At 47.6% G+C, this 25,295-nt stretch overlaps 1 protein-coding gene across 2 annotated transcripts in view; it reads right to left on the bottom strand.

Annotated features, from left to right (window-relative positions):
- GPATCH1 (G-patch domain containing 1) overlaps positions 1–25,295 on the bottom strand; it is an 82,426-nt gene that overhangs the window by 13,596 nt on the left and 43,535 nt on the right. For both annotated transcript variants that reach the window (XM_030204427.1, XM_030204428.1), the window contains exons 13-18: positions 13,164–13,291; positions 10,705–10,841; positions 3,913–4,073; positions 2,769–2,985; positions 1,700–1,813; positions 232–353 (exon numbers count right to left, since the gene is read on the bottom strand). In XM_030204427.1, the coding sequence (XP_030060287.1) occupies positions 232–353; positions 1,700–1,813; positions 2,769–2,985; positions 3,913–4,073; positions 10,705–10,841; positions 13,164–13,291 (879 nt within the window). The remainder of the gene's footprint in view (positions 1–231; positions 354–1,699; positions 1,814–2,768; positions 2,986–3,912; positions 4,074–10,704; positions 10,842–13,163; positions 13,292–25,295) is intronic.

Raw genomic sequence — 25,295 nt, 5'->3', positions numbered from 1 at the left:
AAAACAAAACCATGTGAAACCCTTTTAAAATATGGTCTTCCTTTTAAAAATTTCCACAAAACTGAAAAGATCCATGATGATATTTTCATCCCACTTTTCAACAAACTTGTATTATAGTTTAAGTTCCAGCAGTATACCCAATAGCATGTTTCTGTAAAGCAGTCTTAATTGTACTAGGCAAAAATGTGCAGAAACAAAGGTTTAAATGAAGTTATTCTGTTCTTAAAGTACCTTTTCTTTCTTGTGCTTGTGCTCTCGTTTGTTCTTGGATTTGTCTCGGTTTTTCTTCTGTTTCTGTTTTCGAGGGGCTTCAGCTGGGCTTGGTAACTCGGCTTCTGGTTTCAGAGGACTAACTGAAAGACACCAGACAGAAAAGCCAATGGCCAACAGATGCACCAATAGGTGGAGACGGTGGGCTTCTAACTCTGTGATGCTTTCAAAGGCTTAAATACTTTTCATGCCAAGATGTGGTGCACAGAATCAATTTCTTTCTCCTACATAACTACATATTGATTTATAATTCTATTTCTGGTTCTATTTTGTAGTTTGCATAACCAAGTTGAGTAGAGAGGTGTGGTAGCCGTGTTAGTCCACTTTTAAAGGTAATCAACAGAAATAAAACAAAATAAAAACATGGAAAAGAAAATAAGATGACACCTTTTTTATTGGACATAACTTAACACATTTCTTGATTAGCTTTTGAAGGTTGCCCTTCTTCGTCAGATCGGAAATAAGCAAAAGTTGGTAGATGACAGTATATCTTGCATAACCAAGTGAAAGCAACTTAAATGTTGTCTGGCTAATATCCAGCATTTTTATGTCCGCCGCCAGCTGTATTCCCAGATATTCAATACCGGGGCCATGTCCAGGCACCAGCATGGAATATCTGGTTTTAGGTTGGCTGCTAGAGCTTATGTGGTTAAGTGCAAAATTCAGCCCTTGATCGCATAAGCTGGACTGCTTAAAGACAGGACTACTATATACACGAACCGATTTAAGCAATTATCTTATGCGGTCAAGAGCTGAATATCGGCACTTAACCACGCAAGTGCCAACTCCGCCTCAGAACACCCACTGAATATCAGCAGTTAGCTAAGACAAGCGATTTAAGTGGGCAGGAGCCTCTCCTGTCTGCTTTAATCATTTTGAATATCAGCCGATGTATTTTCTTTTTCTCATGATCAATTTTAGCAAAAAAGCATTTATTCAGATTATGCATGTGGCCCATTCTAGTAGGTGTGTATTGCACTCAAAGTTTAGAAGTATGTGGTGTTCAGCTTCAGAATTCCTAGTGTGGAGTAAAAGGATAATCAATTTCCCTTGTACTGCCACAAAAAGGACATATGCCAAAGAAAGGTGCCATTAAAATACTATTTCTTACCCAAAGTTACTCGTGTTTGAAAGAATCACAAATGACAACAAGCTCCAGTTTACCAAACCCAACAGTTAAATAGGCCTAACAGTACCATACAATTAAACTTCAAGACATCCTGGTTTAGTTTAAACAAATGCCTTATTCAGCACATTTTAAAATGTTATATTCAAATGGTATAAATGGCCTTTTAAAACCAGTATTCAAGGTGTCCATCGTTCTAATGGAGCACTCTGTAATCTGTAAAGTGTACAATATACTGGCAGAAATAAATTGGAACCAGAATTTGCTGAGAAGGGCCAGATAGCAGGCTTTCACAGTACTTACCAGAAGAAAATACTGGCGGCAACCTGGGCCCAAACTCTTCTGAATCTGGCTCCTGAGTTTGCATTATAGGAGTTGGCACGGGAAGAACTGGTTCACTTGTAGCAGCTTTATCGTCTTAATACAAGAAAACAAAACATGTTTTTTTGAGCTCATTCTGTATCACTGGGATAATTTTATACTATTTTTACATGCAACTAAGGCCTTTTCTAAACTTGTGCAACCAGAGACATAATTTGGGTGGAGCTGCAATGTATGCACACATTTTATAAAATACACATATACACAGAGTATTTGAACATATTTACACTAGCTACAGAACAGGTGAAATGTGTGCATTGGCATTTGTGTTTTATAAAAGCACATTTGCCCAGGGGGGAGAGGGTGGGGAGAGAAGAAGGAAGGGGAGAAGGAGGGGGGAATATAAAAGATGACTGTGATGTATATTTAACAAAACACCCCCTCCTTAAATGTACGTTTGGCTGTTAATGAGCATGTTTGGGAGGGTAGGCAAAGAGACCAGGGGAAGATGCATAAAACTATTGATGATGGAATTTATTGCTGTATACAAGTTAATATGCTGTATTACTTATAATGCTCAATAATAGAAGTATTGGCAATGTTAAAATGTTTATAATGTTGAATCATCAATAAAAACAGTTGAAATATAAAAGCACATTTGCCTAGAGCAGACAGTTTTTTGCTACTTATTTATTTGCTGCATTTGTATCCCACATTTTCCCACCTATTTGCAGGTTCAATGTGGCTTACAATATGTCGCAATGACAATCACCATTAACGGAGCATCCTTATCACATATCGGCTTTCCACTGCTAGTTCCTTACAGTTTTATAAAGGCTTTTCACAGCTTGGGCAAAGATAAAATGATGATCCTTTGATAATTATCTATTGAAGCTTCTGATTTAAGATTTGAAAAATGATGGAATCAATAGGAAATAAATATAAAACAAGGGTTTTCTTCCACCGTCTTCTCTCTCTGCATTTGAGGGGTGTTGCTAAAAGCCACCCCTATAGAAAATGTTTCATTATGTAAACTTCAGCTCTTATGTACCTTGTACACTGGAGATTATGGTATCAGGTACTGGTATCTCTAACGATTCAGGACTTTTTGCATTTGACTGCATGATCTGATTCTCCTCTTCTTCCTCCTCATTCTCATCAGAGGACGACGACTTTTCATCTGAAGAACTCGCAAAAATAGCTTTGAATAGATCCATTGGTGGTCTGCTTTCTTCCTCCTCATTCTGATCTGTGCTCTCGCCAGCTGCCTGTACAACAGTATTGCAATTACATGGGTCAGCGCCACATCCATAAAGTAAACCAAAAAGTCGATATAAAGAACTTTGCAAACTACTACCAATGTCCAGCTTTGATTTGCTTCTTAAGGATGAATTTGGAAGCCTTTTTGGACTTCTCACAGACATCCTAGAATAAAATCAGTTCCACAACTACAACCACCAACTCCCCTATACCCTCTTTCATTCTGCACACAGTTCCAACCAACTTCATCTGTTGTCTTCCTGCCCTCTCTCCCTTTTTGTCCCTATCTAGCAGCAGTATTTCACCAATCCTCTTTTTCCCGGCACACCTACCCAGCAGCTTCCTCTTATCTTTCTGTCTCCACCATTTCCCAAACTCTCCTTCTCCCACCTCAACTTGCTAATTGTCCACCCAGCATCAGCATATACTCATTCTTCTTTTTTTTTCTTCCTTGCACACCATGCCCAGAAGCTTCTCCTCCTTTCTCCCCTTATCACTACCCCTTTCTCTTCCCCTGCTTCTCACTTTCCTCCTGCCTACCATCGCATTTTTTTCACACCCTCCTCTTCTCCTCTCTTACCCAGTACCCTCCACATTGATTCTCCTTCCCAGTCCAGCAATAGCAGTAAGTTTGAGGCAGTGCATGTGTGGCTGTAGACTCTGCTCTCAAACCATGAGATAGATGACACTGGAAAGGAGGCAAAGAAAGCATGAAACAGCTCCTCCTGCACATGCTCCTGCTGGCAGCTTCTGCACTGCCTGAGATCAACTTCCTGCCCCCAACGGCAGAAAAAAAAAAAAAGCACACCACATACAGCTGTTATGTAGGGCTTTGTTGGCATTTTGTGGCAGGATTAACCCTACAGGTACATGTATAATGGCTTGAAAGACCCCAATATAAAGCAAAACGTCAGGATCCTTTTAAGATATTTTACCTCGGTGGCCACTTGCTCTACTGTGTCACTTTTCTCCACTGATGTGCCTACTTGTTGCATCTGTACCGCCATTTTAGATCTGGCCAGACTTATGAACTCAGTAACAGAATCTTTTTTCTTATCTTCAGCTGGCATATCCCATCGCGATTGTTTCTTGGGCTCTGTGAACATAGCATAATAAGTACATAAGTATTGCCATACTGGGAAAGACCAAAGGTCCATCAAGCCCAGCATCCTGTTTCCAACAGTGGCCAATGCAGGTCACAAATACCTAGCACAATCCCCAAAAAGTACAAAACATTTTATACTGCTTATCCCAGAAATAATTGATTTTCACCATCCATTTAATAAATGGAATTAGCACATCATGCTTGCCTATTATTGCTGGTTAAATTTTAGTAGGTAATAAATAGAAATAAAACAAAGGAAAGAAAATAAGATGATACATTTTTTTGATTAGCTTATGAAGGCAATACTACCTTCTTCAGATCAGAAATGAACAAATGATGGCCACACAACAATGCATAGAAGAAGGGCACAGACAGCTCTCGGTCAATACACACTATAGAAAACTGAATGAAGAACCCACAAGGGATTATACAAAGCAGTTAAAAAATCTTATCAAGATATCATTTGCTTAAGACTTGGTGTGATTTACTCAAAATGGAGAGCATCTCTGGATAAAGGTCTGAGTGAGGATAGGAGGAGTAAGCTCAGAGGTCAACAGGTTATTGGTAAAAGCTGGAAAGGTGAATGGTGCAAGCCCTGGAATGAATCAACTTTCCGAGACACGGTGATAAGTATCATCAATTTGCAGAGGACCTCCACTAGCGAAGTCCGTGGTAGTCTCTCTTGGCAATATTTGGATTGTGCCAACATAAACTGCACAATCATACAAGAACGGAGGCCCAGGAATTAGGAACGCCAATCAACTAAAAAAGGGATCTCAGGCTGGAGCAATGCAGCCTGCAGCTAACCTCTATGCAAACTGAGTTAATATAAGTAAAAATGCAGTCTTATCAGAAAGTCTTAAGCCTTACAGAACTCAGACATTTAAAATATGAAGATTCTAAATTTCCCCAAGACTTCTGTATTCTAAAAATGTTTTTAATAAATATCTGCGAGAAAATGTGAAAACACCCAAGAAGAGGCTGCCACCTTTGAGTGAGTAATACATACTGTACTAATCTAGAGGAAATGGTAAAATTATGTCTTGCCTGATCATTTTCTTTCCTTTAATGCAGCAGATGAGTCCAGGAACTAGTGGGTTAAGTCCGCCTACCAGCAGGTGGAAATAGAGATAAAAAAAACTAAAGGCAGTGATGCCAGACAGCCAGCTCCTTCCTCAGTTAGTATGTCATTCGCAAGCATTTGCCAAGGCCAAAAATATGAAACCAATAACAACCAGAAACCATCCTCACTATGAAAAACAGAGAACCAACTAAGAATTTCAAAATAACTGCAACTCTATCCAGAAATCGGAATCCTTTCTGTGTTCCCATATCTGTCTGAACTCTGCAAAAGAGAACCCGGAAGGAAAAAATAGCCACTCTGCGTGGAAAATGAAAAAACCATCGGCTGAACTAGGGAGGGATCCTGGATTCATCTGCTGCGTTAAAGGAAAGAAAATTATCAGGTAAGACATAATTTTACCTTCCTTGTCACTTGCAGCAGATGAATCCAGGAACTAGTGGGATGTACCAAAACATTCCTTAAGTAGGGTGGGAAGCCGACGTTCCCCAAGCCAACACTCCCGCCCCAAAACTCGCATCCTCCCGAGCAGACAAGTCTAGCCTGTAATGCTTCGCAAAAGTATGACGGGACGCCCAAGTAGCCACCCGACAAATCTCTTCCAGAGATAAGGCCGACACCTCCGCCCAAGAAGCCATCTGTGCCCGAGTAGAATGTGCCTTCAGGGCCACTGGAGACACCCGCCCTTGTAGCAGATACGCCGCTCCAATGGGTTCCCTAATCCAGCGAGCAATGGAAGCCTTAGAAGCCGCCTCACCTCTTTTTGATCCCAACAAGAGCACAAAGAGATGATCCGAGCATCGAAACTCGTTAGAGATCTGCAAGTACCGAATCAAGGCTCTCCGCACGTCCAGGAAACATAGCGAGGCAAACTCCCCGGGATAATCCTCTCTTCAAAAAGACGGAAGATAAACCGCCTGATTGACATGGAAAGCCGAAACCACTTTAGGTAGAAACGACAGCACCGTCTGGATTGACACCCCTGCTTCAGAAAACTGCAAAAAAGGATCTCTAGAAGACAAAGCCTGAATTTCAGAAATCCTCCTAGATGAAGCAATGGCCACCAAAAAAACTTGTGTTAGAGCCTTCTCAGAAACCTTATTCAACGGCTCAAACAGTGGGGCCTGGAGGGCTCACAGTACCACATTCAAATGCCACGCCAGGCACGGCTGCCGCACAGGAGGCCGAAGCCGAAGAGCCCCGCGTAGGAAACGGACCACATCAGAGTGAGCTGCTAAAGAGGAACCATCCAGTTTGCCCCTAAAACAAGCTAACACGGCCACCTGCACTCGAAGGGAATTATATGCCAATCCCTTTTGAAGACCATCCTGAAGTAACTCCAGAATGACCAGAATGTCTGCCCGAAAAGGCGATTCAGCACGCAAAGCACACCACGCCGAGAAAGCTTTCCACACTCGCGCATATGCTGCTGAAGTAGACTGCTTCCGTGCCCCCAAAAGAGTGGCAATGGCTGGTCCTGAAAATCCCTTCTTCCTCAACTGCCACCTCTCAATATCCAGGCCGTAAAACCAAAGCGGGAGGAATTTTCCATCTGAACTGGCCCTTGATGCAGCACATCGGGAGTCACCGGAAGTCGCAATGGTAGCTCTGAGAGTGCTTGAACGAGATCCGCATACCACGGCTGTCGGTGCCAGTCTGGGGCCACTAGAATGACCGGCCCTCGATGCCGCCCTATGCGGCAAAGAACCCTCCCTATCAGAGGGGCCATGGAGGAAAAACATACAGTAGTTGTTGTTCCGACCATGGCTGGAGAAGAGCGTCCAATCCTGCGGATCCTGGCTGCCAGTTGCGGATGAAGAACTGGGGAACTTTGGCATTGCAAGCCATGGCCATGAGATCCATTACTGGTCTTCCCCAATGTTGACAGATCAGCCAAAAAGCCGAGTCCGACAGCGTCCATTCCGCTGTGTCCAAAAAAAGTCCGGCTGAGAAAATCCGCTTGAACATTGTCTTGACCCGCAATGTGCGCTGCCGACAGACTCTGAACATGCGCTTCCGCACATACTAGAAGACAAAACGCTTCCACTGCCAAGGGAAGACTGTGAGTGCCCCCCCCCCCCCCCGTCATGGTGTTGTCCGAGAATACACAAACCGCCTGCCCCTGCAGAAGGTCCTGAAAACTCTGCAGCGCATTCACAACTGCTTGCAACTGCAGACGATTTATCGGCCAAGTCGCTTCGAGAGGGGTCCATGATCCCTGGGCTACTCGATGAAGACAATGGGCTCCCCAGCCCGCAAGGCTGGCATCCATCATGACTAACACCCAATTGGGAGATGCCAGAGAAACACCCTTCTGCAAATTGGCTGACCGGAGCCACCACGTAAGACTGTCCTTGGCCCGGCTCAACCAAGGAAGGCGTCGTTGATCATCCAGCGACTCAGTGTTAAAACGAACGCCCCAATATTCGAGAGACTGCAAGGGGGTCAGATAATTCTTGGGGAAGTTGACCACCCAACCCAGAGACTGCAAAAGATCTATTACCTGGGCAGTCGCTAGTCGACTCTCTCCTTCCGAAACCGCCTGGATGAGCCAATCGTCCAGATAGGGATGAACTCGGACACTCTCTCTCTCCTAAGGAAGGCCACCACAACCACCATCACTTTGGAAAAGGTGCGAGGTGCTGTGGCCTGACCAAAAGGCAAGGCGCGAAATTGGAAGTGACGGCCTAAGATTGCAAAGCGTAGAAACCTTTGATGAGGAGTCCAAATCGGGATATGCAAGTACGCCTCTTTGAGATCTAAAGACGTGAGAAATTCCCCTGGTTGCACTGCTGCTATGATTGAACGTATCGTTTCCATGTGGAAACCAGCACCTTTTGGGACTTGTTGACCCCGCGCAAGTCGAAAATTTGCCTGAAAGTTTCACCTTTTCGGGGAACCACAAAATAAATTGAGTACCGACCAGAAGAATGTTCCCTCTGAGGAACAGGAAACACCGCTCCGAGCTGCAGGAGAGACTCTAACGTGTCTCCAACCGCTGCTCGTTTGACAGCAGTGGCACAGCGGGACTCCAAAAAGGCGTCTCCAACTGGATCTGCAAACTCCAACTTGTACCCGTCTCTGATCAAGTCTAGAACTCATTGATCTGACATTATTTTTGGCCCTCGCTTCGAGGAAAAGGGGCAAACGACCCCCTATACAGGGAAGTGAAGAGTGGACCTGTGCCCCATCATTGGGAGGGATGTCCCTGGCCCCCCAGTCATTCACCGGACCCAGCAGAGTGCTTTTCAGAACGAAAGGAAGACTTCTGCTGAAAACGGGACCACTGAGCCGGACCCGAGGTCCACCCCAGACGATACCGCCAGGCCTCCCGAAACCAAGGTCTTGAGGAGAAAGAGGAGGAGCCCTTGGCTGAAGATTTTGGCTTATCCTCGGGAAGACGCTGAGACTTGGAATCCCCAAGATCTTTAACAATCTTTTCCAAATCCTCCCCAAACAAGAGTTTCCCTCTAAAAGGCAACCTTGCCAACCGCTGCTTCGAAGCCATATCAGCCGCCCAATGATGAAGCCAAAGGAGGTGTCTAGCCGACACTGTTAAGGACATCTGTTTGGCCGATGCTCTAACCAAATCATATAGGGCATCAGCCAAGAAGGCCAAAGCTGATTCCATCCGCGGGGCTACCTCAGAGAGAGATCCAGAACCTTCTGGAGGCTGTTCAACCGCTTGCTGAAGCCAAGAGAGACATGCTCTAGATGCGTAAGAACTGCAAATAGCAGCCTGCAGTGCCAGCGCCGAAACCTCGAAAGACCATTTCAAGGAAGACTCCAAGAGACGGTCATGCATATCCTTTAAGACGACCCCTGCCCCCCCCCCCCCCACCCTCCACAGGGAGAGTAGTCTTCTCAGTAATGGCTGTAACGAGAGAGTCCACCTTAGGAAGCCCAAACAGAGCCAGATGCTACTCCCGAACCGGGTAAAGGCAAGCCATAGTTCTAGCCACCTTCAAGGAGCTATCCGGACCCGATCACTGAGAAGAGGTGAGCTGTTGGATGGACTCGTGGACCGGAAACGCCCGAGTCGGCTTCCTAGTGCTGGCCATTTTGGGATTATAAGAAGAGGTAAGAGCCACATCATGATCTTCAATGCTGAGAGCCTTGAAAGCCTCCGAAACGAGGGACGGGAGCTCATCCTGATGGAAAATATGAACCGCCTTAGGGTCATCCTGCTCCTGCGGTACCCCTCCTCCGTCCTCCAGCAGAGAGGGCCTACCAGAGTCCTGTGACTCCCCAAAAATAGAATGTGAAGGAGACAGAGGAGGAAGAGACGCTTCTTCAGACCCAGAGAAAACCTGCCTGCGATTAGGGCCAGGCGCGTCCGCAGGAGAAGAAGGCAGCAAACCCCCAGAAGAAAGAGGAGCCTGTGGGACCAAAGGAGTACCAACAAGGTCAGAACCAAAGGAGCACTCAGGCAGAGCTCTCTTCATAAGAAATGCCTGATGCATTAACAGGACGAACTCAGGGGAAAAAGAATCCCCCTGTCTGCTGCAGAAATGGAAGCAAGGAGCGCGACAGGAGAATCCCTCGCCTGCAATACAAACTCGGGCTGTCCCTTGCCCACACCGTCGGCAAAAACCTGGAGCCGCAAGTCCCCCTGTGCTTCCAAGATGGTGCCGCCGCCGAAGTCAGAAGGGCGGGAAAGCTTCTCCGTTGACACTGCTAGGCTCCCCGAGCCCGAAGCCTCTAGGCAATTCGTGCTGCAGAGCCCCGCCGCAGTTCTCCGTTTGCCACAGCGGGAGCAGCGTTTAACAGTTTCCGCTGCCATAACGACGACGCTGGACAACGAAAGTGCTAGCAAGATGGCAGTGGCGGCGGCACGCTAACAACAACTCACCCCGCTCAGATGCACTGAAGCCGGGAACCCTCCCAGAAGGAGCCAGCAGTACTCTCCACACAGCTGAGACCCAGTCCACAGGAGCTCGGGTCTGCCTGCAGCGTCTCTCACCAGCGAGGAAATAAAGGAGCCTCAATAGAACTCCTTTTTTTTTTTAACACTGTGAGGAAAGCTGAGAAGCCAAACGGAGCAGGCACAGAGCAGCCAGGAAGGGAGAGGTGGGGTAAGGCAGGGACCTGGAGTCCAAGTATGCCTTTAAAGCAGGCACCTCCAGCCACACACCCCCTGCTCAACTAGCCAAGCTCAGGAGCCTCCCACAGTCATGACTCCAGGAGCTGGAAGGAATCCATCCACCACCTGCTGGAGATAGAGATATACTGAAGATGGAAGGAGCTGGACGTCCAGTGTCACTGCCTTCGTTCAGTGTTCTCCATCTCCACCTGCTGGTAGGCAGATACAACCCACCAGTTCCTGGATTCATCTGCTGTTGATGCTAAGGAAAGATTCATGAAATATCTTCACATTTCTGAAAAGTGCCATCTTTTCCATGTTCTTAATCTCATGTAAAAAAAAGTGTGACAGCATAAGGAGTGATTGTTGTCACTTTGATTTATCCTTTTGTGTTTTTGTTTACTAGTTTGCATTTTACATAAGAAAACGTTTAAGAAGTTAATTTTTCCACCACTTACTGTTTGAATTGTTCTCGGAATGCACTTTTTCACTTTTTGTTTCACATATCTTCGGAGGGGGTGTCTCTGGTATACTTAGGAAATTGAAAACCGAATACTTATCACGTTTCACTGTTGGTAACCCAACAACAGTTGAACTGAGAACAAAAACACAAGACCATGTTATAGCAATTAAGATTTGCAAAGAAAAGTGCAAGTATTTGCAATATTTGAGCACACAGAGAGATGTGTCTGCAGAGTTTAGCTGACTATAACAAGTACAAAGGGTCCAGATCATTGAAATTTTTCACCCACTCTGTCTTTATGGGAAAAGAACTTGATCAATTAAAGCTTAAAGGTTTATACAACTTAAGCAGCAGAATTCTTGTAGTTGTTGGACCTCAAGAAAAACTAAAATGTAAAGTCTACATGGTTTTGAAATCTCATACACAATACAAGATCAGCAACCCTTAACACAAAGGCCACCTCCTCCCCAGCAACCAGAGGGAGCAGTAAGTTGTGGTGACAACATGCTGGGTAGCCAAAAGACATAAGATTCCGTTGGCACTCCATGGCCTGTCCCTTGTCCTCCCCACTTTCTCCATCCTCAGAGGAGGCAGGGACTGATACGAAAACATGGGGACAACATGCAGAGCATGGTTCATGGAATTTTGTGTCTTTACATGTGTACGTACATGGGGCAATTGTGGCAGGGTATTTCTGATAATATATGTTATGGTGTTAGCCACCAAGGATGGGTGTTTCCTTCAGATTAGAAAGTTACATATATTACCTTTTATATATATATGGTAATATATGTAACTTTCTAATCTGAAGGAAACACCCATCATTGGTGGCTTTTATATATATATATACATATAGTATTAGGGGATGAACAGTGGAAGGGGGTAGGTTTTAGGGGTGGGGCATTTGAAGGGGGTATTGTCTTTGGATTGTGGGGGCAGTTTGTGGGTTGAGAGAGTACAGACTGGAAAGAGGCAGTCTGAAAGTAGGAATTCTTTAACTTATGTTTCACGGTGTTTCTATGGTACAGAAATATGAACTCCTCCCACAGAAATACACCAAGCCTTTCTTGGGGGGGGGGGGGGGGGGGGGTATTTCTCTGGAACCACTGGTTCAATATGGCCCATTTTGGAACATGATGTATCTTGTTACTGGTTTTCCCCCCATATACTAAGCTTCATCCCATTACATTTTCAGAGTTATTTTGCCCCCAGAGAGACAGATGGATAGATATTTCTCGACCCCTTTTGTATAATTCTTTCCAAATTCTGTTGGGTTGGAAGAAATAAAAAAAACGTTGCCAACTACTGTACTCTTTTTTTTTTTTTTTTAATTAGTCTAGCAGAAGAGTATCACAACTTACAAAAGATAAGAGAGAGAAAGAAAACATGGACAGAAAATACTGAACGACTGCGTCAACAGAGGAGTGGCCCAGTGGTTAGGGTGGTGGACTCTGGTCCTGAGGAACTGAGTTCGATTCCCACTTCAGGCACAGGCAGCTCCTTGTGACTCTGGGCAAGTCACTTAACCCTCCATTGCCCCATGTAAGCCGCATTGAGCCTGCCATGAGTGGGAAAGCACAGGGTACAAATGTAACAAAAATAAAATAGATACTATTGGAGATTCTACATAGAATGTTGCTACTATTGGAGATTCTACATGGAATGTTGCTATTCCACTAGCAACATTCCGTGTAGAAGGCTGCGCAGGCTTCTGTTTCTGAAGCAGAAGCCTGCGCGGCCACATTGGTGATCTGCAAGGGCCGACTTCTACATGGAATGTTGCTTGTAGAATAGCAACATTCCATGTAGAATCTCAAATAGTAGCAACAGTGGAGGAGTGGCCTAGTGGTTAGGGTGGTGGACTTTGGTCCTGAGGAACTGAGTTCGATTCCCACTTCAGGCACAGGCAGCTCCTTGTGACTCTGGGCAAGTCACTTAACCCTCCATTGCCCCATGTAAGCCGCATTGAGCCTGCCATGAGTGGGAAAGCGCAGGGTACAAATGTAACAAAAATAAAATAGATACTATTGGAGATTCTATATGGAATGTTGCTATTCTACTAGCAACATTCCATGTAGAAGGCTGCGCAGGCTTCTGTTTCTGTGAGTCTGACGTCCTGCACGTACGTGCAGGACGTCAGACTCACAGAAGCAGAAGCCTGCGCGGCCACATTGGTGATCTGCAAGGGCCGACTTCTACATGGAATGTTGCTTGTAGAATAGCAACATTCCATGTAGAATCTCAAATAGCAGCAACAGTGGAGGAGTGGCCTAGTGGTTAGGGTGGTGGACTTTGGTCCTGAGGAACTGAGTTCGATTCCACTTCAGGCACAGGCAGCTCCTTGTGACTCTGGGCAAGTCACTTAACCCTCCATTGCCCCATGTAAGCCGCATTGAGCCTGCCATGAGTGGGAAAGCGTGGGGTACAAATGTAACAACAACAAAAAAAACATACCCAGGGTAGGGATCAGGAACATTGAACCGCTTACACAGCAGCTTTTCAGGATGCCACTCAAACTGATCTCTTGTGAGCTTGCCAAACATTTTCATCTTCACAGCTGCTGCTTTGTCGGTTACATCACTCTAAAAATGAATCGTTGAAAGGAAAGAAATTTACAGCACTTTACATCCATTACAAATTGCATTGTTTTCATATCCCATCTTCTCTAAAAGGTAAATCCTTAAAATTTCTATTTTTCATTCTAGTTTTTATTTCATTTTTAGAGGAGATGCTCCTCAGATTAAATTGCTCCCTCTACTAGTTGTCTTAGTAAATGGAGGTATAGAACTGCTCTGCTGGCATTCATCAGAGCCTTAAGGACACCTTATAATGATACATGTAAGGCTTCATATAGCGATGGCTGAAAAGTTACCTTCGGCAGAATATATCTGATAATATATATTATGCTGTTAACCACCAAGGGTGGATATTTCCTTCAGACTGGAAAGTTACAAATGTAACCATGTAAATAGTTTTAGGGAATGGACAGTAGTTGGGGTAGGATTTGAAGGAGGTGCAGTTTTTTGGGTTATGGGGGCAGTTTCTGTGTTGAGAGAGTATAGAATGAAGAGAGACAGTTTGAAAGGAGAAATTCCTTAACTTATGTTTCACTGTGTTTCTAGTGCTAGGGCCATAGCATATGACCACATGTAAGATATCACTCCTCATTGGGACAGTTTCATCATCTTCCTTATCTGTGTTCTGCCATCTAAGGCAGATCAGCCTACAAGATTTCCATTCAGTTCAAACCCTGAACCTCTTCTGTATCTAGCCACAAAGGTTTGAATAGTAAGTTTTAAAAAAATACAGCTACGAGCACTGGCATTCTTGTTGGTTTTGCACATACACATACTAACATACACACACACTCAAACAGTGGTTGCCTATCTGTAATAGATGTTCTTCATAGAAGGCAGGGGAATGCAGCCACACTAGTTGGTGACTTCAATGTCCCGGAGCTCTCTCCTAGCTAAAGCTAAGTTTAGGCATGCGTGGGCATGCCCAGGGACTTCCCACACATGGAGGGGTAGTGAAAATAGATCAGGATGTCCCATAGCATGATGCTCAGAGAAACTTTTGTAAGTTACTTATTCTGTAGAAAACCCATCAGCAGGGTAAGTGGGAGAGATAGTGTGGCTGCATTCCCCGGTTGTCTATGGAGAACAACTGCTACAAGTAAGCAACTTCGCTCTCGCTGCAGACAATAAGGAGAGATGCAGGCAGGCTAGTTGATGATTCCCAAGCTGCAGGTCATCCTGTGGTTGTCCTTTGACTGTAACCCGAGAGTGCTGGGATGTGGTGCTGTCAGTAGGGATCGAGGCTGCGAGGACCGCCTGATCCTGAGCTGAGTGAGCATCTAGACAGAAGTGTCTGATGAACATACGCACTGAAGACCAAGTGGTTGACCTGCAAATATCAGCAAGGGGCATTGCTCTCAGGTTTGTTATGGATGTTGTTGTGGCTCTGAGGCGAGAGGGGCAAGCCGATCAGATTAGGTAAAACAGAATGTGATGCAATCTGCTATCCAAGCCGAGACGGTGCATTTGGAGACAGATAATTCAGTATTATTAGGGTTGAAGGTATCGAAGAGCTGCAAGTATTTATGAATGGTCTCCATGTCTCCAAGATATAAAAGGAGAGTATGTCTGCAGTCCAACGCATGTATTGCGGCTTCTGCTGCAGAGGGGTGTGTGGCCCCAGAAAAAATGATGGTAGAACTATGGATTGGTTCAGGTGGAACTTAGAAACAACTCTGGGGAGAAATTTCAGGTGGGTGTGGAACAACACTATTGTGGAAGAACAGGAACTAAAGCTTGCTGACCTGTCTGGTTGAGGTGATGGCTATGAGGAACACCATCTTCCAGGTGAGGAGCTTAAGTGTAGCCATGCCAAGGGGTTCAGATAGAGCTTGCATGAGCCATAGTGGAGGCAGATCACAGACGAGGGATTAAATGTTCACGAGTCTCCTTGTGAAGCGACAGGCAAGAGGATGGGTGGAGATCATTTTGCTGTCAATGTGGTCATGGTAGACTGCAGTCATCACTAGATGAAGACAAACTGAGGTGGTCTCGAGGCCCAACTGGGAAAGATGCCGAAGATATCCGAGAATTTGCAGGAGGGACAGGAAAAGGGATCATTTCTAGAGGATTTTGCCCAGTCAGTAAAGTAGGTACACTTGAATAGGTATCATTGAGTTGAAGGTTTTCAGGCTGATAAGAGGACTGCTTTGACTTCTGGTGTGATCCCCCAGGCAATTCAGGGAGAGAGCCTGTGGGCTGAGGTGGAGGAATGAACCTTGATGTTGAATCAAGAAAGCTGGATACTGAGGAAGTAGACTTGGCTTGTCCTCTTGCATGGAGAGGAGTGAGGTACCACAGCTGCCGGAGCAACCAAGGAGCAATGAGAATGAGCTGGGCCTTGTCCCGATGTATCCTGAGAAGTCTTAGTAAGAAGGGAGAAAGACATATAGGAGTCCTGGAGTCCACTGAAGGTCAATGGTGTCATGCTCTGTGAGGTTCTAAGTGAAAGGAACAAATGTGTTTGCATTTGGCACTGTCCGGGGGGACAAAGAGGAAGACGTTGGGCTGCCCCCCGCCCCCCAGTGCACAAAGATTAGTGTCAGGGCTGCGCAATCAAGGGATCACTCATGCAGACTGATTCCAATTACGAGGGAGGTAGGCCACTTGAATCTGGGCTGGGATAAAGAAAGCCAGATGCATACAGCTTCACTGCACATGATGTAACACCCCTTGCCCCCTTGTTTGTTGACATAGTATATGGCTACCTGGTTATTCATTTGGATAACAGCATGCAAGATTGCTCTGATGAACATTAAGGACCGAGTTGCAATGAGACTGGATTTTTCATAGTGACAATGAGTCCTGAGGACTGCAGGAGGTTGAGTGTCCTTTAGGTTCTGCAAGGTTTGGGTCTTGAATGCTGCTGACACCAGCCAGTTGTCAAGGTAGTGAAACATGAAATGGCAACACATTTGGTGAACAACAGGCTGAATGGGAGAACCTTGCATTGAAAGTACTGCTGACAGATAGTAAAGAGAAACTATTGCCAGTAGTGGGGGTTGATGGGGATGAGGATTGAGTGTATGCTTCCTTCAGGTCTAGGGAGGCCAACCAAGAATCTTGCTAGAGAAGCAGCAGGCAGGTAGCAAGTGCTTTCTGAATTTTTCTTTCTTGATGAAATAATTGAGCTCTCAAAGGGTGAAGATTGGTGAGAAGATGAGGAAGAAGTTGGAGTAGAACCCTATGCAGATACCCACAACCTTGAATGCATACACAGCTGATTTCAAGCCTAATCTCTTGTGACACTTGCTTTTTTCAGCACAGCTCTTATATTGACCCAAGCTTTGGACTCCTGATGAAGATGCCACCTCAGGACCAACCCGAAGAATATTCCTACCCCTGTTCTCTGCAGAAGTTGTCTGCAGTGCTACAACTCTCCACTGCCCAGATACCTGCAAGTAAATGCAACTTTCAGTTTATCCTCAAATCCTGCAATACCATTAAGGAGTCCTCCTTCAAGTGAAACTTCTGCTTTTTGGTTGTGCTGACTTCAAGCAAATGCTGGTGTAAACACAAATAAAGAACTTGTGATGCTATACTGATTAATCGCATTGGTCAGTCCCACCCTCCTTTGTTTGCTTGCTTTGACTTTCGTGGGATTGTTTGGTTTTCTAGTTTTTTATTGGTTTTGGGACGATAGAGCATGCATCATCGAACAGTTGTCTTTGTTCTGTGAAACAGCATCTCTGACTTTGTCACTGAAGAGGCATCCACCAGGTAATTATGTAGGTCATTTCAAAGATCCAAAGCCAAATGGTAATTGCTGACAGCTACTGATGTAATCCTGGATGCAGAGTGAAGGGCATTAATATGTGGAGCGGATAAGGTTATAAGTGGTTTCCTGAAAGGCGATGATGAGTTTGGAGGTTTCCAGACTGAAAGGTGCTTCTTCGGAGGAGTGTTCTTCTAGTTGCTGAAGGATGGATAGCTAGTAATGAAGCATTGGGAATTGATGTGCCACAATTTTGAAGGAGAGCACTGGTTCCTGGTATGCTTGTCTGTTCACAGAGTCAAGGACCTTTTCCAGGTGGCAAGTTCACTTGGGGTCTAGAGGACTTAGACTTTTTGAAAACTTCTTTGGTCACCAATAGAATGATGTGTCGATTGAGGGTGAGTGTTCCATGAGGTACTGTGTACTTTATACTTCATTTCCAAGCAACGGGAGGTTGCTGCTCTCAACCAGGGTGATTGCCAAATGGAAAGTTGTAGGTCCTGAAGGAGTTGATGGTCTGGGAGTGCCAAGACCTCCTTAGTGGTATGGTAAAATTATGTATAATCATACCTGATAATTTTCTTTCCATTAATCATAGCTGATCAATCCATAGACTGGTGGGTTGTGTCCATCTACCAGCAGGTGGAGATAGAGAGCAAACTTTTGCCTCCCTATATGTGGTCATGTGCTGCCGGAAACTCCTCAGTATGTCGATATCAAAGCTCCATCCGCAGGACTCAGCACTTAGAGAATTACACCCACGAAGGGACACTCTGCCCAGCTCACCACCGCCGAAACGGGGGAGGGGAATTAACCCAGCTCATCCCCACACAAGTGGGGGAGGGGAATCCGTCCAGCTCATCCCCGCGGAGCGGGGGAGGGACACCACACCCGCCGATGCGGGGGGATCTGGCTTATCCTGCAACCGCAACCGCGGGAGGAGCTGACTGACCCTAACACCGCCGAAGCGGGAGGGGTACAAAGCTGCCCTACAGCCGCACGAAGCGGGAGGGAGTGCCGGCAGAATTTATGTCTCAATCCAGCCCCGTAAAACGGAGGGGAGAGGAATGCAGCAGCTCACTGTAACACAAAGTCGTCTCAACTCTTGAAGAATCCAAGTGAAAGAAGAACTTGAACACGAAGTCCTCCTGAAGTAACTGAAGGCTAAACTTGAACCTAAAATTCAACCAGAATATAAACAGTACAGATATCTGGGAGGGGCTATGGATTGATCAGCTATGATTAATGGAAAGAAAATTATCAGGTATGATTATACATAATTTTACCTTCCATATCATCAAGCTGATCAATCCATAGACTGGTGGGATGTACCGAAGCAGTACTCACCCAGGGCGGGACATAGAAATCCCTGACCTCAACACTGAAGCTCCAAACCGGGCCTCCGCCCGTGCAGCCACAGTCAAACGGTAATGCTTGGAGAATGTATGAGCCGAAGCCCACGTTGCCGCCTTGCATATCTCTTCCAAGGAGACGGATCCTGCCTCTGCCATCGAGGCCGCCTGAGCTCTCGTGGAGTGAGCCTTCAGCTGGATAGGCGGCACCTTCCCCGCGGCCACATAAGCCGCTGCAATGGCTTCCTGGACCCATCTTGCCACTGTAGGCTTAGCAGCCTGCAGACCCTTACGAGGACCTGCAAACAGGACAAACAGATGATCCGATTTCCGGAAATCATTGGTCACTTCCAAGTAACTGATGATGACTCGTCTCACATCCAGATATTCAAGAGCGGAGTACTCCTCTGGGTAGTCCTCCCTACGAAAGGAAGGGAGACAGAGCTGCTGATTCACATGGAAGCGAGAACCAATCTTGGGCAGGAAGGAAGGCACTGTGCGAATAGTCACTCCTGCCTCAGTGCACTGCAGAAAAGGCTCTTGACATGAGAGCGCCTGGAGCTCGGAAACTCTTCTGTCTGAAGTGATAGCCACCAAAAAGACTGCTTTCAACGTCAGGTCTTTCAGAGATGCCCTCGACAAGGGTTCCAAAGGCGGCTTCTGCAATGCTCTTAGCACCAGGTTGAGATTCCACGCAGGCACCACTGAGTGCAGAGGAGGGCGCAGGTGATTAACTCCCTTGAGAAAGCGCACCACATCTGGCTGCGAAGCCAGGGAAGCACCCTTCAGGCGGCCCCTGAAGCAAGCCAGAGCCGCTACCTGGACTTTAAGGGAACTGAGCGACAGGCCTTTCTCCAGACCTTCTTGCAGGAACGCCAACACTGAAGAAATTGGAGCAGTGAAGGGAGAAAGTGAGCCTGCTTCACACCATGCTGCAAAGATACGCCAAACCCTGGCGTAAGCAGTAGAAGTAGAGCGCTTCCTCGCTCTCAGCATAGTGGCGATGACCTTGTCTGAGAAGCCCTTCTTCCTCAGACGCTGCCGCTCAATAGCCAGGCCGTAAGACCAAAGGGAGAGGGATCCTCCATCACCACGGGACCCTGATGTAACAGGCCCTGCTCCACTGACAGCCGCAGAGGATCGTCGACTGAGAGCCTGAACAAGTCCGCATACCAGGGACGTCTGGGCCAATCCGGACCCACCAGGATTACCCTGCCGGGATGCTTTGCCACCCGGTCTAGCACCCTGCCCAACATGAGCCAGGGCGGGAACACATAGAGGAGCTCTTGTGTCGGCCACTGTTGGAGAAGAGCATCTACTCCCAGGGATCGAGGGTCCCGTCCTCTGCTGAAAAAGCGCGGCACTTGGCCATTGGCCGATGACGCCATCAGATCTAGGCTCGGCTGGCCCCAGCGCTTCGTGATGTCCAAGAACGCCTGAGCAGATAGTTGCCACTCTCCGGGCTCCAAGGTATGGCGACTGAGAAAGTCCGCCTTGACATTCATGACTCCGGCAATGTGGGCCGCTGAAAGCTGCTCCAGGTTCGCTTCCGCCCACTGGCAAAGACTCATAGCCTCCTTGGCTAGAGGGGCGCTCTGGTACCTCCCTGGCGGTTGATATAGGCCACAGCCGTGGCATTGTCCGACAGGACCCGTACAGGCTTCAACACGAGTACCGGGATGAACTCCAATAACACCAAGCGAATGGCTCTGAGTTCCAGGAGGTTGATAGACCACTTGCCTCTGCAGGAGACTAGAGCCCCTGCGCTGTCCTTCCCAAGCAGTGGGCTCCCCAGCCCATCAAAGAGGCGTCTGTCGTGACGACAATCCACTCCGGGGTCACCAGAGGCAATCCTGCAGACAACTTGTCTGTCTGCGTCCACCAGCTCAGCGCCTTGCGCACTGCTGGGTCCACGGGAAGGCGCACAGCATAATCCTCCGACATCGGAGTCCAGCGCAGCAGCAGAGATAGCTGTAGTGGTCTCATATGAGCCCTGGCCCAGGGCACTACTTCCATCGTGGCCGTCATAGAGCCCAACAGCTGCACGTAGTCCCAAGCCCGAATAGGAGAGGCTACTAGGAACTAGTCCACCTGAGCCTGAAGCTTGACAATCCGATTGTCTGGCAGGAACACTCTGCCCACTTGGGTGTCGAATCGAACTCCCAGATACACCAGGGACTGAGTCGGGCGCAGCTGGCTCTTCTTCCAGTTGATGATCCATCCCAGGGAGCTCAAAAGAGCAACTACCCGGTCCATAGCTTTGCCGCACTCTGCATAAGAGGGGGCTCGGATCAACCAGTCGTCCAGATAAGGATGGACTTGTACTCCTTCCTTTAGCAGGAAGGCCGCTATGACCCCCATTACTTTGGAAAAGGTCCGCGGAGCAGTAGCCAACCCGAAAGGGAGGGCTCTGAACTGGAAGTGTCGTCTCAGGACTGTAAAACGCAGAAAGCGTTGGAGAGGAGGCCAGATGGGAATATGCAGGTACGCTTCCTTGATGTCCAAGGAAGCCAAGAACTCTCCTGCCTTCACTGCCGCTATAACAGAGCGGAGAGTCTCCATGCGAAAGTGCCTCACTTTCCAGGCCCGATTGACCCCTTTGAGGTCGAGGATAGGCCGGACAGAACCTCCTTTCTTTGGAACCACAAAGTAAATGGAGTAACGTCCCTTGCCAATCTGATTTTTTGGCACCGGAACGACCGCACCCAGGCGGATCAGGTTGTCCAAGGTCTGCTGCACTACCACAGCTTGACCGGAGACTTGCAGGGAGAGAGTACAAACCCGTCTCTTAAGGGTTGGCAGAACTCTAGCTTGTAGCCGTCTCTGATGACTTCCAGCACCCACGCGTCTGAAGTTATAGTGATCCACTCGCCCAGAAACGAGGACAGCCGTCCTCCAATCTGCACTGGGGCGTGGACCAAGGCCCTGTCATTGGGTACGAGACCCTGGGGGAGGACCGGAGGGAGCACCTCCGGGACGGCGGTCTCTGCGAAAGGAATGCTGCTTGGGGGAGAAATTCCTCTTGAAGGAAGAGGGGGCAGAGGAACCCGACTTGCCCGGGCGGTATGGAGGTATCGGGACGAGTACTAACCCGAGCCCTGACCTCTGGTAATTTCTTGCCCTTAGACGTGCCGAGATCGGTCACGATTTTGTCCAGCTCGACCCCAAAGAGCAGCTTGCCTTTAAAAGGCAATCTAGCCAGGCGGGATTTAGAGGCGTGGTCAGCAGACCAATGTTTCAGCCAAAGCCACCGCCGCGCAGAGACTGTCTGAGCCATGCCTTTAGCTGAGGCTCTCCAGACATCATACAGCAAGTCTGCCAAATAGGCTAAGCCCGATTCCAGGGCCGGCCAATCAGCCCTCAAGGAATGATCCGAGGGGGAAGCCCGCTGCACCATAGTCCGGCACGCCCTGGCCACATAGGAGCCGCAAACTGAGGCCTGCAAACTTAAAGCAGCTGCCTCCAAGGACGACCTTAAGGCCGCCTCCAATCTTCTGTCTTGGGCGTCCTTTAGGGCCGTGCCACCTTCCACCGGCAACGCCGTTTTCTTAGTCACCGCAGTGATTAAAGAATCCACGGTAGGCCACAGATAGGCCTCACGTTCACTCACAGCCAAAGAATAGAGGCGGGACATAGCCCTAGCCACTTTAAGGCTCGTTTCCGGGACATCCCATTGAGCCGCAATTAAGGTGTGCATGACATCATGCACGTGGAAGGTTCTAGGCGGGCGCTTCGTCCCCAGCATAATGGCAGAGCCAACAGGGGCTGAGGGAGAGACGTCCTCCGGAGAGGAAATCTTCAAAGTGTCCATGGCCTGTAACAACAGGTTGGGCAAATCCTCTGGGCTAAAAAGCCGCGCTGCAGAGGGGTCATCCGCTCCATCCGAGCGGGGATCTATCTCCTCCAAGGAATCCGCAAAGGATCGTTGGGAGACCTCAGACACGCTGCCCTCATCTACATCGGAGGAGACAAAAGTCCTCCAAGGCCTGGAAATCAACCCGAGGGCGTTTACCTCTGGGAACCTCAACCTCTTTATCAGAAGAGGGAGCAGGGGCAGCGTTTTGCATGAGGAAAGCCTGATGCAGCAGCAAAACAAACTCGGGGGAGAAACCCCCCAGACTGTGCACTTCCGCAGCCTGGGCAACAGCCCTAGACGCACTCTCAACCGGCGCTCGCAATAGCGGGGGAGAGACATGCTGCGCATCCAAAATGGCGTCCGGCGCGAAACTCCGTGAAGGAGCCGCGCGGGAAGAACGGCGCTTAACTTTAGCCGCTTTTGTGCCGTCGCCCAAATTAAGGGCGTTCATGGCATTAATGTCTCCAACCTCAAGGGCGGCCCCGAAGAAGCCGTCCGAGCCGCGTGGCCGGCCAAGATGGCGGAGGCGAGGAGCGGGGGATGGGCGTTTATGGCGGGGAAAAACCGCCACGCCGGAGGAACGACCGGGACATTCATCGGTCACTAAACTATCACCCATCAAGGGCGAATCAGGTTGTAAAACCCCCGCATCCCCTCTAGAAGCGCTCCAGCGATCCGGGGAGCGACCCTTGCGCCCTCGCCCTCCGACGCCATTGCCACGAGGAGAAGAATCGGGGAACCCCCTGCCCGCTATAAAAAGGTAAGATTACCTGCTTGCCGCTCCGAGCTGTAACGAACTGGTGTCCCAGTGAGTAGCTGCAATGAACGTTTAAAGAAACGTCGAATTAAACGCCTTTAAAGACGTTTAAAAATATATATTTTTTTTTTTTTTTTAAACGGAGCCAGCGGGAGGGGGGAGAAAAGGAGGGACCTGGCACCACCAGGTTTGCACTTGCTCAAAAGAGCCCTCAACCCCAGGCCTCAACAAAACCTAAGGATTAGGCTTGGAGGCCTAGCCAGAGCTGCTGCTGTGTGTGACCACCACCTGCTGAGATAGAGAACATACTGAGGAGTTTCCGGCAGCACATGACCACATATAGGGAGGCAAAAGTTTGCTCTCTATCTCCACCTGCTGGTAGATGGACACAACCCACCAGTCTATGGATTGATCAGCTTGATGATATGGAATGCAGGATTTGAGGATAAACTGAAAGTTGCATTTACTTGCAGGTATCTGGGCAGTGGAGAGTTGTAGCACTGCAGACAACTTCTGCAGAGAACAGGGGTAGGAATATTCTTCGGGTTGGTCCTGAGGTGGCACCTCTGATGGTAATGGGGAGGTAACATCCTTCCTTTCTGGGGCCCAGTTCAGGTCCCCTGAATGGTCACCATCTAATTAGTGAACTTAGGGAATCATGTGACATCTCTCTCTGACAGGCAATGGTGAAAACTCATTGAGACACATAGCCTGACCTATAACCCCAATGGGTGGATGTGGGGAGAACAGTGCTATTGTCAGGTGATGGGGTAGGGCTGATGAGTTCTACAGAATGTTGGCGGTATCAATGACAAACTTCTGAAGCAGCTGGAGGAATTGAACCGCAGAATCTGGAGTGGTGGGGTGATAAGTGGGGAGAACACAGGTAAGCTGAGGTATACCTGGATCTCCTTCTTGCTGCCTGGATGAGGGACCACCTTGCGAGGAAAAATTCCTTGCCGAGCTTGTGGAGACCTTGCTGTCTCTTTTAACTATGTGGGATTTGTGATTAGAAGCCAGAAAGCTTAGAGAGCCTGATTTGTTACTGTGGCTCTGAGCCCCCGATGTGGAGGGCTCATGAGCTGCCATTGACTAAGTGGCCTTGTGGATAGTCGGGCTTTTGCATAAATTTTGTCTGGCTTTTTCTGAGAGGGTCATTTGTGCTGGTGCACACGCCGTAGGTGTTTCCTTTAATGCTGCCCCCAAGGAAGAACCCAGTGTTGGCAGGGTGGAGCAGTACTCAAGTCCTGCAGTAGTTTGGCTCACCAGGTCAAGGTGGGATGCCATCTAGGTTAATGGAAAGATGAAAGCTGTCCTTGGTGCCTTTCCCTGTAATTGGGCTGAACCTGTTGGGGGGGGGGGGGGGGGAGAATGTCACAGGAGTTTTGGCCTTAGCAGCTGTCACCAACTGTGGGATGTTAACAGTGGTGGGCTCTCTGGGCAGACCCCAATGTAGCATTTCTTGAGGCTGATTTGCTCAGTTGTTGTTGTTTTTTTATTTGTTTGTTTTTTTATATGTGCAAACTCCCACTCACGGGAGGGGAGAGCTGTTGCCAGCTGAGGCACAAAAGTAAGGTAAAGAGAACTATCCTCACTACCTTCCCTTGCGCGAGAACTCTCGCACACGCCCAAGTGTCTAAACTTAGCTTTAGCTAGGAGAGAGCTCTGCAACATTGGCTCCATCAGTGACATTACCAACTAGTGTGCCTGCATATCTCCTGCTTGTCTGTAAAGAACATATGTTGCACTGAAAAAAATGTGGGTCTATACTGACCGGTGTGTGAATAGTGTTTGATGTGTAATAGGGAGCACCAGTAGTCTAGAGGAGGGTGGATGGACAACACTGCAATAACTAAGGGGTACTGTGACAAACAAGTGGTTACAATATTTAAAACTGATATCAAATATCTATGAATGTATCAAGCATCATAACAGATTTGATTTCAGTATAATGGGGACATAGTGCTGTGCTGAGTCTGACTGTATTTTTTAATGTATATATCTGTGATTGATGTGATTTTACTATGTGTGTATATTTGTGCTCCACTCTGGATAAGAGCGGTATATAAATGGTAATAAATGAAATGAAAACTAGTACATTTCACTTGCAGTAAAGTAAGATTTTTTTTGGGGGGGTGGGGGGGGGGAGGGGCTCATGCACTAAAAAGACATTAAATAAACCCACCACTCAGGAAAATACGCAGGGTGATGAGCGGGCTAGTGTCCAACTGCCTACTGAAACATCTCCAATGTAAAATATCAAGATCCGAGCAACCAGTCCTATTTCATATGAAAGCCGACTACTCACTGACCACTACAGCATTACAGTG

This window comes from Microcaecilia unicolor, chromosome 5, assembly GCF_901765095.1.
Source record: "Microcaecilia unicolor chromosome 5, aMicUni1.1, whole genome shotgun sequence".
In the NCBI taxonomy this organism is placed as follows: Eukaryota; Metazoa; Chordata; class Amphibia; order Gymnophiona; family Siphonopidae; genus Microcaecilia; species Microcaecilia unicolor.
Note: the sequence above shows the minus strand (reverse complement) of the source record. Positions and strands in the feature narration are given on the sequence as shown.